At 44.0% G+C, this 11,901-nt stretch overlaps 4 protein-coding genes across 4 annotated transcripts; 1 reads left to right on the forward strand and 3 right to left on the reverse strand.

Annotated features, from left to right (window-relative positions):
- Positions 1 to 1,448: 1,448 nt before the first annotated feature.
- Positions 1,449 to 2,251, reverse strand: BDV27DRAFT_147738 (biliverdin-producing heme oxygenase; the record flags this gene model as incomplete). Its single annotated transcript, XM_032070796.1, has 4 exons — positions 1,449 to 1,499; positions 1,539 to 2,029; positions 2,085 to 2,161; positions 2,214 to 2,251. 4 exons carry the CDS (start codon positions 2,249 to 2,251, stop codon positions 1,449 to 1,451), a joined length of 657 nt encoding a protein of 218 aa, XP_031924645.1.
- Positions 2,252 to 2,901: 650 nt separating this feature from the next.
- On the forward strand, positions 2,902 to 4,421 carry BDV27DRAFT_166799 (uncharacterized protein; the record flags this gene model as incomplete). Its single annotated transcript, XM_032074279.1, has 4 exons — positions 2,902 to 3,239; positions 3,272 to 3,458; positions 3,522 to 3,976; positions 4,050 to 4,421. Exons 1-4 carry the CDS (start codon positions 3,063 to 3,065, stop codon positions 4,419 to 4,421), a joined length of 1,191 nt encoding a protein of 396 aa, XP_031924646.1. The 5' UTR covers positions 2,902 to 3,062.
- A 2,695-nt stretch (positions 4,422 to 7,116) lies between these two features.
- On the reverse strand, positions 7,117 to 8,171 carry BDV27DRAFT_132945 (uncharacterized protein). The gene is made up of 2 exons (XM_032067985.1): positions 7,445 to 8,171; positions 7,117 to 7,374 (listed from the first exon to the last, which is right to left on the reverse strand). Exon 1 carries the CDS (start codon positions 7,787 to 7,789, stop codon positions 7,454 to 7,456), a length of 336 nt encoding a protein of 111 aa, XP_031924647.1. The 5' UTR covers positions 7,790 to 8,171; the 3' UTR covers positions 7,117 to 7,374; positions 7,445 to 7,453.
- Positions 8,172 to 9,885: 1,714 nt separating this feature from the next.
- On the reverse strand, positions 9,886 to 10,339 carry BDV27DRAFT_160611 (uncharacterized protein; the record flags this gene model as incomplete). Its single annotated transcript, XM_032073060.1, has 3 exons — positions 9,886 to 9,994; positions 10,047 to 10,177; positions 10,229 to 10,339. 3 exons carry the CDS (start codon positions 10,337 to 10,339, stop codon positions 9,886 to 9,888), a joined length of 351 nt encoding a protein of 116 aa, XP_031924648.1.
- Positions 10,340 to 11,901: the final 1,562 nt, after the last annotated feature.

Genomic DNA, 11,901 nt, shown 5'->3' on the forward strand with positions numbered 1-11,901 from the left:
TTCGCTAACAACCTAGAGTAAACACCATAAATATGCTTTTCACTATAGTAGCCCAGAGAGCGCTCACCGAATTTGCAGTGTCTCCCTCAAATGAGTCATCTGAGTCTAAAAGCTCATAGTTGGCGTATTTATTTTCCCAAGCTGGACTATTTGGCCCCTGGTTGCCGAGGAAGTTCTCATCATTGAATCCGGGCTCCGAGTAGTCGGACTCGAATTCCCATTCCGTTTGTCCGAGTATCTCATGGTTGATTGTCTCTCCTATGCTATTCAGATGTATATCGGTATTCCAAGGAGATTGGTGATCCATGATAAACTCTTCCGCTTTTAGAATTATTTTCGTCGATTGTAATACAATTTATGATCAAGGCAGGGCAGGTCTTGCTTATACATATATATAAGGCCAAGGCTCCTTTCCCAAATTTCGTTGGTGATACTAAAATTGAGGCTCAGGTATAAACTGCTGAGATTCGTGGTTGTGAAGGGCAGGAAAGTTTGGTGTATATCAACTAATGCCAGAGGTATATGGTGTTTCTGATTTAATCCTACTATTTCGAAGGGGCCAAGAATTGCTTGGGAATCTTGGGCATCTTCGCATGATCTGTGAGTAGGGGCCAATTTACTTTTCCTAAACCAAGAATCTGCGTCTGGCGAACTTTGGGGTTTCAAATTACTATCAATAATTGATCCTGCTGAGGATGTAGAGCAGCCCTTCTTGAGTGGCTAGATACCTCCTTCATGACTTTCATTTCCCTGTATGAAATAGTGAATCCAGGGTTTCCATTTAAGCAACATTTTGAGAAGGGCAGGCTGACTTCTCAGGTCACTGAATCGAGCTCAAGAAGAGATCGACTTCTTGAGGGGTCTTCAATCGCTGTCTTCTATGCCTCAAGATCTTACGCCCTACTAGGTAGCAGTATGTGTAACTAGTACTGTACAGTACGTTGCTTCATAGAGGTAATTCATCGGGACGATTTTTCTTTTTTTCTTTTTTTTTTTTAATTTTCGAAGAACATATGATGCCTCCCTTCCGCATAGCCCGCGGGCGGTTGACCCTCATTATCAACCAATTTTGAAGCTCCCCAAAAAAAATCTCAACCATCTCTCTGGATCCTTTCTCAATCGCAAGATATAAGGCTCTTATCCTATGGAATTCCTCCTCGAGAGTAGTGTTTTGTTATCTTTATAATGCATGTATATCTCGTTCGAACTGCCGTACAGAGTGCTTCAGATGCATCACAAGGCACTTGCTCCTGCGAAATATTCTAATTTTGTTCATACATATAATGGAATGGAAACAAGACCCTTTGATTTATCGAGAGGCTCTTCTATATATCATACATAGCTTTCCCAATCCATATATTGATTAAATTCGTGCCGCCTCGTTGGCTATTGTTGCACATGTGGTTGAAGCCTTCTAGAGGACCGCGTTCAAGTCATCCATCAGGCTGTCAAGAATCTCTATATACTTTTGCTCGTTCATCAAGCTCCTCGGTCAGTTCCTTGCACCTGTGAAGGATCCAGACCGATTATTGAATCACATCCTGTCTTTCATTCAAAGTCAAAAGTTCACCGGCCTCGTTCACGCAAGATTTAAAAGTTTCGCGGAACTCCGGGTCATTATTAACTGCCCAGAAGGACAAAGGAGGTGGAAAGGATTGAATTTCATCATCCGTGGTTAGACCCCAAAATTCGGGTCCAGCTTTGAGTATCACTTGGCGAATAAATCGGCCGCCGTTAAACAAAGCCGAGTAGAGTACCCAGACGTACGCGAGCAGTTTGTGCGGGTTCTCATTTATGCGGCGTTTGATGACGTCTTTTATGTGCATGTCGTGCGACTCATTGGTAGTCAGATTGGTTATGGTGGGGTAAGAGGAGTGTAGTCTCCTAAGATCTTCTATAAGCCGCTCGGTCCGATAAAGGTCGACCATGCTAAGAAGCTTTGAGAGATCTGAGATTTTCTTTTCGTAAGTGGGACTAGCTGAGCTGCAGGGATACTTGGCAATCCAGTCCCTAAGGTCTTCCCATGCTTCTTCGAAGCCGAGGTACATCTCCGCATTAATAGGAGAAGCCAAGCGTATAGAGACCGAGGGACCTCTTCTCTCCGCTTAAGCATTGGAGTACACGGGCAGAATTCATCCTGTTAACCTCCATATGCGGCACTCTATTTCACTCAGTTACCGGTTCTTTCGTTCACATATTAATCAAGTACTCACAGAATGGCCGCTTTGATCATTGCAGTGATTCCAGTCATTGTGAAAGGTGATTTTCAATTGGATACACTCGTACTCTCTAGAAAAGGAATATTTCTAGAAGGTAAATCGTGGTCGGTATCAATCAAGGCCGGCACTAAGAAAAGTGCTGGGGAGGCTTAAGTCTGCGTTTCAAGCATTTATACTAAGACCGAGTCTTCTAAGACATCATATGCAGAAAGCTTGGTGAAATACCTAAGAGCCAGGGGCAAGTTAAGGTACTAGAGAAGACAATATTGATTTGTTGAACATGTTCACTGTCTTCTGTACCAGGTTTGCAATCATGCTGTAAAATATAGTCCCTTAATCATGTCTTACGAGAATTCATTTTGTTGAAAGGAATCGTATACCCCTAGGAAGGCGAATCCCTTAGAAGTAAAAACCTATGCCATTTTTTGGGAGAATGAACACAACCAAATAAGCACCTTAAGGTAGAAATGGTGATCATTCTACGTTTGGTTGAATATGTTGAACGTTCTTAGATTTTTCGACCCTTTTTTTTAAGTGGCTCTCGTCCCCACTTCGCTCGAACCCCACCGGGCGGTGGTACACAAAACAAAATTGACTCTGCAAAATAGGAAACGGATAATAGCCCAAGAACTGTAAAGGTTAGAGCGAGGACGACAACGTTGTGCTGGAAGGTGCTTAACTACCTAGGTCCAATAGTCTATTACTACATTCATTGATCCCGCGATTTGAACAATCCTACTGCGGAAATTGGGCGTCGAGGTTATCTGTGGGCGTGTGATCAACACATCCTATAAGTATTATTACACAACCTGACAACAAAAAAAAAGAAAAAAAAACCGAAAAATGGCATCTTCTACTGATCCGGAGAGCATTGGCCCAGACCTACTGGGACGCCGTCTGTTATTCTCATTCTCAGGTAAGTGGGCCCAAAACCGCTTACTGAAGAGCTCTACAGCCGAATACATGGCGTCTTTCTCTGCTTCTGATTCTGGCTCTCGTGGAATCCCTTCTGCTGACCTCGTCAACTTATACTGTACCGACGCTGGGGCGAGGGTGACATTGGAGTTATCATTACTGGTAATATTATGATCGATCCTCAGCATCTCGTGTCAGCCGGAGATCCTATCATACCTATAGATGCACCGTTTGAGGGTTTGCGATTTGAGAGATTCAGTAAAATCGCATTGGAAACAAAACGTCATGGCTCCCTCGTTATTGCTCAACTATGCCACCCCGGTCGTCAGACCCCGGTATACCTGCAACCATTTCCAATTAGTGCGAGCGACATTGGGGTGAGCGGAGGGAGTTTTGGGGCTGATTTTGGTAAGCCCCGGGAAGCAAAAAGGGAGGACATCAACTATATTGTGGAGGGTTTTGCTCATGCCGCCGCATATGCTGAAAGGGCTGGGTTCGACGGTATCCAGTTGCAAGCAGCTCATGGGCACCTGCTAAGCCAATTCCTGTCGCCCCGAACAAACAAACGTCAAGATAATTACGGGGGCAGCATAAAGAACAGAATGAAGCTGATATCCGAGATTCGAAAGGCAATATCCGAACTAGTGGCAGAAACCTTTATCGTTGGTATTAAGATTAACGCTGTTGAATTCCAGGAGAGCGCGTTTAACTTGGAAGAGACCGTTCAACTGTGCATTGAACTTGAGAAAATGCGTTTCGATTTTGTTGAATTGTCCGGCGGCACTTATGAGGATTGGACAATCGGTCGCAAGCAGGTCACTTCTATACCACAGCATGAGGGGGTAAGTTAACAGGAGGAAACATGACAACTTCGATGGGCAATCTAGTGACACTGGCCTGCAATTCTTCTTAGAGTACGGGAGAATCTATTCGGAGAGGATGGAGCGGACAAAGGTTTACGTAACTGGAGGATATCGCTCTGTCAAAGGTATGATACGCGCCGTGCAGGAGGTAGATGGCATAGGCCTAGCACGGCCCCTATGCCAAGAACCTCATTTATGTTCGCATATTTTGTCTGGAAGTGTCGAAACAGCCCCTCCGATCAAGATTGACACGAATAACTTCCATCTTAGTTCTGTTGCAGCGCTTATGCAGATGCAGCACCTGGGGAAAGGCTTGCAACCTGTCGACTTGGGTTCTGAACGAGATACAAGCAGATTATACAAGGCAATACTGGATCATGAAAGGACCAGGTACAGTGCAGCTGCTCCAATGGACTTTTTGTGATACTTCTACAGAACTTCCTCAAGAAATGTATGTATGACTACTCTTTCAAGCTTCCTTCTATGGATGCTTAGATGCCGTAACGCACTTATCTGTAGCTTTTGAACCTTGCTAGGACCAGCTAATAGCAGGCTAATAAGCATGCCCTAAACCTCGCCAAGCGCGAGTTTTGGTTTCAAGGAACGCTTACCCGCCCATAGGTTCTTGCCAGGTATTCGTGATCGTGCCCCTCTAACCTACTTCGACGCAAACTTTATACAATTCGAATGCTATAGTTTGATTAGTCAGATATAATTAGCAGTCCCTTTCTTTCGTCGCATACTGCACTACTATATGTCAACAGTCATACTCCCACTGTTGCCTCTACTGTTTTATATTTTTCTTGACCTTTTCAACTAAGTACTCGTAGAATGGCTGTTTTCCCTTACTACAGATTGAAAACAGGAAACAGATGCTCTTCTGTTGTTTCTATGTCATTCACCACACGGGTTTGAGCCTGGGTGGGTCTGGGGTTCTCACAGTTTGACTGACAAGGCATCATTAAATCACTTTGCGCAGCAAAATTCATTCACTTCTTTTGAATTCGCCTCGGTATAGGAACCCAGCTGTTGATGGTTATGAAACTCATCCCAAAGCCACTGCTACAAATTTTATGGAATGAATTAGTGATCTGACGGCTTAGGATTTGTAGAAAGCATGAAAGGGAGGGCTAGATATGCTAATATCGCAGCTCGCTGTAATATAAGCTCTATGATCCAATAAACCCACAACTGGGTACACTCTCTAGATTGCAAAAATGTTTCCTTGTGGATGTAGTGATTGCGACATACGGTAATGCTTAATTTACTGTATACTGTAACATTTATTGACAGGTAAAACTTGTAGTGAGTGTACACTTGCTGGTTTCTTTTTGGCCAATGCCAACAGCTGAATCATATTTCGTGGATTAATGTTGAACATCTGAGAAATTAAGGTGGATGGCCAAATCATTGGTTCAGGCAGATGATACTAGTGTTATGCTCGCTCTAGAAAAATGGCTGGTGGGGCCCATAGTTCAAGAATGACTTGTTTTGCATGGGACATGTAGAGTTACCTTGGATACAGGTGGAGGTCGCCACCACGGCTCAGTTGTTCACGACATCTCATATATTGGCTAATTTAGAAGTCTTCATAGTACAATCGTTCAATCCCACTAAACGAAGTTTGTAGACAAGCTTCTATTCGTCGATTTCTACTATGGCTCATATGATTGAAATTGATATCACTATTACTGAGATGGGGTGTGAAAGGATCGTGTTGATCTTTGTGGAGCGCTTTATTCAAAGATCGCAAGTGGAACCACTAGAACTACTGTGGCATGGGCGGTCCCAATATATCATGTATAGAGCAGGCAAGGTACATAGAAGGGAACGATATACAGAGGCATACACGGGAACCAATACGATCTTTTCGCACCCCACCATACGTGGTACGCTGGAGATGGACGAGCTTCATAAACGACGCAGCCATAAATAGCCGATTATCCCTCAAATGAGTTTCATACCCACAGGCTCATAAGCTACTACTGCCCTGCTCTTCATTCGGGGAAATTCCTTCACCAGCCGCAACTCATTTGCTTCCGACGTCAAGTGCCCATATGACTGGTATGTTCTCGAGTTCCACTTGGTTTTCCTATGTAGATATCTGGTCTGTACTGTAATTCCAGGCTTTTACCACAAAACGCTGAAATGTATTCTCTATTCACATGACCTATGATGATGACTATACCTACGTCACCTGAATATATGTTGCGGCACGGTAAGCAACGTGGTTACTGGTTTAAGGATTCCGCCAACCCGACAGTGGAAGAAATCCCCAGCACGACGGAAAAGGTTTTTAGCAAGTATATAATTGCACACCAGTACCCAACAGGACTCAGTATATGGCAAATATCAAGTTTTTCTTCTTCCGAATATCTCCTAAGGATAATTCCGAGAGCATTAAAGCTCCACATCGGATATTAGAAGACCCTTGAGAAGACTCGAGGTGCTATGGAGATATTGGAAGCATTACTTAAACACCACTTGATTGGACGGGGACAACTTATAAAGCGACCACGAGGGCATTGTGACGAATTTCATCAGTTTCGAGATACGGGAACACGCTTGTGGACCATAGCATGCACCCTAGGCCCCGGGACTCTCTTTTGTGAATCAGCAATGAACACAGCATTGTATGTTCTAACCCCACATCACATTTTCACACACACCGTACACCCAAGATAGGGCTTGCACCTGAGGTATAGATGTCTTCACTGAGATACTCAGGTCAGTCCTCGGGGAAATGAATCCAGAAGTGATTGCTGTCTGCCACAGCCTGGATGATGCGAGCTCATAGCCGCTGTAGTAGCTGGGGGATAACTGGACATAATATTTCAAATTGCCCTAGTAAATAGCTATTTTTGTTTATATATTTAGTTAAATTCACTGGTGTTAGTGGACCGTGGTTGATAAGCTCCAAAGTACCCGAGATGTAATGAACCTCTCCCGGCTCGACCGTGCAATAATTGGACGTTAGTTGTGGCGGCCCAAAAGCCGCCACCGTATTTATAGTAAGAACTCTCTAATTTTGAGTCATGATGAAAGTGGCGTATAACCGCCATATTCAATCACAGAGCTGGTTATTACCCTGGCATTACCATCCTTCAGGTAGGAGCCAATTCCAAGACAGAAGTTGCAGTTCATTCCACTAACCTAGCAGCGATACTCAAGACTATTATCCTAGTAAACGAGAGAAAGCTCCATTCCAATTGCGTTTCGAGTGCGATAGACGTCACATACATACTAGTCGCAGAAACAATATCGTCCTCCCCAAGTTCACATACACAAACCCTTTTTTTTTTCCCTTTTTGCAAGGTTTGATGTTATCTCTCCTCTATAGGGTTCCTTCACTTCGCCTCCTAGCCTTCGCCATTGACCTTTAAGGACTCAGTTCCTTTCTCTCAGGGGGACTACAACTTCCATCGATAAACGAGAGCACGAACTTACACTTGCTAATTAACAGGCACAGGTGGGCTGACCGCACCTGCTAATGTCCTGATCACAAGCAGGTTGGCCCACACTGCAAATTGGGGCTGGTGCTTGTCCTGGGCAGCTTGATTCGCAATCGCATGGCTCACCACAGCCCACCGTTTTGGTAAATGGCTGGCCCGCAGGGCAATTAAAGTGATTGTTTGGCGGATTCGGACAACCGGGATTGTTGCTTGCCACTGCGAGGGTGAAAGTACAATGGCAAGTGCACTCCTTCGAACATGTTTCTACCTCGGTAGAGGTACACGCAGCAGATGCCGTGGAAGCTGCTGCCAGGACGACAAGGATGGTCTTCAAATGCATCTTTTTTAAATGTTGTGGTTATAACGGAAGCCTGTGAAGTGTAAGTCGAGCTTTACGACGAAGACTTAATGATCTCAACGTCTTTGTGTACAGGGTACAAGAAGGCTACCTGAGACAGGATCCTTCAGTGTTTTTATACCTGAAGGTATGCTTGCAGAAACGTTGCATATCGTGTGGCAACCTTATGCAAAACGTCTTTACCGCAAGCGATGTTCACGCCAAGGATCCCTCTGGAAGAGTAAAACTAGAACAGTCAAGGCCGGTCTAGCCCTTTGACGTCTGTCATGTCATGCCACTAAGAGGTTAAGCTTCAGAAGGATAGGTTAGCCACCAGGAATAAAATGATGCTGTTGTGACGGATGATGAAAGATCGTATATGCGATTGTATTTCTAGCCAGAGCTCTCGACTTAGTCCATTGCAGGAGTGGCGCAAAATATGAAAGGACGACTATAGCATTGAAAAGAGAATCAGAGGAGGATCTGAGGGGAATGAAAACTATGACTTAATCAACCAAGGTTCGAATAAGCTTTAAATTTGCGTTTCTATCTGTCTTGTGATTTGGAGTTGTACCAAAGTTCTTAAGGCTAATGAGGGTTTAGAATATATGGCGGACTTCTGATCCGCCTCGAAATGACTTTCCCCACTTTAGCACTCGTCGCCGATCCAAATCTCACCAGAAGCTTAATAGCCTGTGAACAAACTATCGAATGTAGAGAGAGAGTCACTGATTGTCGCGCGTTTACAATATGGTAACGCCATCTTGAAAACACTACCTCCACAACAAAAAGTTTGTATAGCATGACTATCTCCAAAGCGCCAAGTTGCTGCCTGTGTGGTAGACGGATATGGAGTCCTCGGTTTTTTACTTTATCAATTCGTAGAGATCCAAATAGGTATGGCACACATAGATGAAGTAGTCCTAATCATGAACTTTTTTAGTCTCCATACCTAGTTGCCACTATCAGGCTACTACCTTACTTTGTTTGTAGGTGATTAATATACTGCTTAAATGCAATATAACAAGGGAGCCTAGGAAGGTCTAATTGCAGTGTTAGTGGTATGGAGAACTTAGCATATCGGAAAGCTGGGCTTAGATGCTGAGATAAGGGGTGTTCTTAAAATTTACAAGATATATGCAATTAGCTTTAGTATTGAGCAGGGACCTCAGCGCGTCCATGCCGAATTCCGCAGACGTTCAAATTGGAATCGAGGTAGATTTAGAGAGGTAGACAGAATTTGTACACTACTAAAGGTGTTGTCATAGCTGTAATGCCGATGCAATCTCAGTATCATTAACATCTATCTATCTATCAGAGCCGATGGTAGAAGCTTAGCTCGCCTTTTTTAACTGGATATAGTCATCCTCTTCTACGTGGAATCCGCACCACTACAGGCGCAGGTGCGTCTAATTCTGGCATACGCAATCCAAGAAAGCTTTAGTGCCGGTTCACTCACGGGATCAGATAGAGATTGCTTAATTCGGACACTGAGTTGAAGTTTTTGTTCACACCTTTTGTACTCGTTTGTTATTAAGTATATTGAGATATGAATCTCCAGCTTCAATTAAGCTGATTCATATTTGTTCACACACTCAACCATTACTTCGTATCGCATTCACTGACAGGACCATGGTCTTTCAACTCCATACAGATATAAACACGAGTTCTAAGAGGAGGCAGGGTTTCTCAGTAGCAAACAGATGTAAAGCGCGAGCAGCTGGCTGGCCCCAGTCACAGCAAACATCACAACTACCCACACGAACAGCTCCAATACCGTAATCGCCATGACTGAGGTGAACACAAGAGTGCTCGCAGTGTAATAAATAGCCCACGTTAGCTGGACCGGCCAGGCTTCATCCACTCTCTGCACGGCCATCTCTCTGCGCCGCTCTCCCCGATTTCTCTTCCCGCCAGCTGACAAACAGGCTATGGACCGCACCCGGGATAATACCCACCAGACACTACGTCAGACCAAACATCGGATACGGACATCCGAGGGCACTGCGTTTAGAGTATACTTCCACCAGTGCCAACGCGGCATAGCCGACGAAGAGGGCCACAACGATAACAGTCACAAATAGAGCTTTCGTGATGTTTTATTTCGCCTTGATATTAGTGAGCCACCCCGTGTGCATCCATGACAGCCAATGCCAGATGCGCTCCTCTTCCACATTTGTCGCAAGGGTGGGCTCCAAGCCCAGTGCCCTAACAGCCGTGGCAGCGATGAATGGCAGCGGGGCAGATACCAGTACAGTACGCAGCTCGGGGCCAGGCAATATTGCATAGTGTTAGTGGCACCAAGCCCATCACAAGGGCGGTTGCTCCGTATTGCTGTTTGCGCGCCCCGTCGGCTTCCACAAAGTTGCAGATAGAGAAGCCCCAGCATGCCTGTGCAGAGTCAGCTGGATAACGAAAGTATGGAACGAAGGGGGAATACACCAGCCCCGAGGGACAGCCTTCAACGTCATCGGCCACCGTGCCGAGCGCGAAGAGTATGAATAGGCTCAGAAAGGGGATAAATCGAGCGTTGCGGCGATGGAGTGTATTCATGGGAGGCTCCACTTCACAACTCCATCCATCAATGATAAACTTCCTTTGAACAAGGAGTATTGGGAGTCTGAGAAGCGTATAAGCAGTTGGACGGTTACATGGCCGGAGAAGAACCCGGAAAGGATAATGGAAGAGTTTTTTAATACAATTAATACGGATATGGGAGAAGCATATCAGCTTTTGAAGTTAGGAACCCGAGAATTAGATCCGGCTAGACTACCTCATAGCCGGACTACAGTTTTGAAGGAATTGCACCATATATGGGGCGCACGCGACGCGTCCGAAGTTCTCGACTTTTTCAATCACCTACCATTCTCTCACAATGAGAGCTTTTAGAGCTGGAGTAGTGAAAATTGATGTTATAACAGAGAGCATTCACCTGTGATCTGACGGGCTGTTTTGTCTATATTAGAAGCATTGTCAACTTATTTAGCCAAGCAATCTAGTATCAGTCGCAATACAATCAATTCAGCCTTCCAAAAACAATCCCTTTCTGGACAGCCATATCTCGCAGTCTCTTTCTAGAAAGCTTAACTATTCTATTAAGCGCTATATCTATCTACTGGTTGCCCGAGGCCTAAGTTTAGCTATAGAGCAATATATGTAAAGACACGATTCTGAAATCTGGGCTCTCAATCTTAACAGTAAGTTTTTGAGTAAGTTTTTGAGTAAGTTTTTGAGTAAGTTTTTCAAGTGAGTATTTAAGTAATATTATATAAGGATCACTTGCTGATTTACAGGTCTGGCGATATGTTGGTAGCTTGATAGTTCATACCGCAGAAGAAGTTGATGGTTTAATTCTATAACCTGTAAACTTCAGGTTGTATGTCGGACACTTAGCCGGTATAAAGATGCTTAAGTAATGACATGGGGAACCTATGCAGCATAATCGACATATAAACCGAAAGCATTTGAAATGGTGAAGAAAATTGAGTTTGAATTTGTTGCCCTTTTCGGATTTTGAATTTTTGGCTGTCTAATGTACCGCGATAGTCTCCATCTGCGCAACTTATTCATATCATTTCTCTAGGGGTCGAGAGCTATTTTAGGGGGCCTAAACTGCCTTCATATGATTCATGACTAGGGACCATTTTACTATTCCTAAATGAGAGATTTATATTCAGCAGCTCTCAAACGCCTTCATTTGAGCTCTGTCCTACCCATCTCAATAAGAGGCAGCCCTTGTTAAGTGGTTAATCAATTCTTTCATGGCATTCACTCGCAAGCTTGCATGAGGCAGAAACCAGCATTTAATTTAGTATACGACGCTTCTATGTGGCATATTTTCGATGTATAGGTCTTACCAGTACACGTGTATACACTTACACTTCGATCATACTTCGGATAATTCTTGTCATATAGTCTATTTATGTACCTGCTATACTGCTAATCTTTCCTAAGTAGTCACATAACCATGAACCGCCGAAGAATCTTTTCCTTTTTTTGTTTTTTCTTTTTTTTTTTTTTTCAGTATTCCGATCAGACAAGGGGACTATATCCACTGCATTAGTACCTACTGTATTATATCATTGCAATTATCTCTATATTTATCCCTTTTTTTT

This window comes from Aspergillus caelatus (assembly GCF_009193585.1).
Source record: "Aspergillus caelatus strain CBS 763.97 unplaced genomic scaffold BDV27scaffold_169, whole genome shotgun sequence".
Lineage (NCBI taxonomy): Eukaryota > Fungi > Ascomycota > Eurotiomycetes > Eurotiales > Aspergillaceae > Aspergillus > Aspergillus caelatus.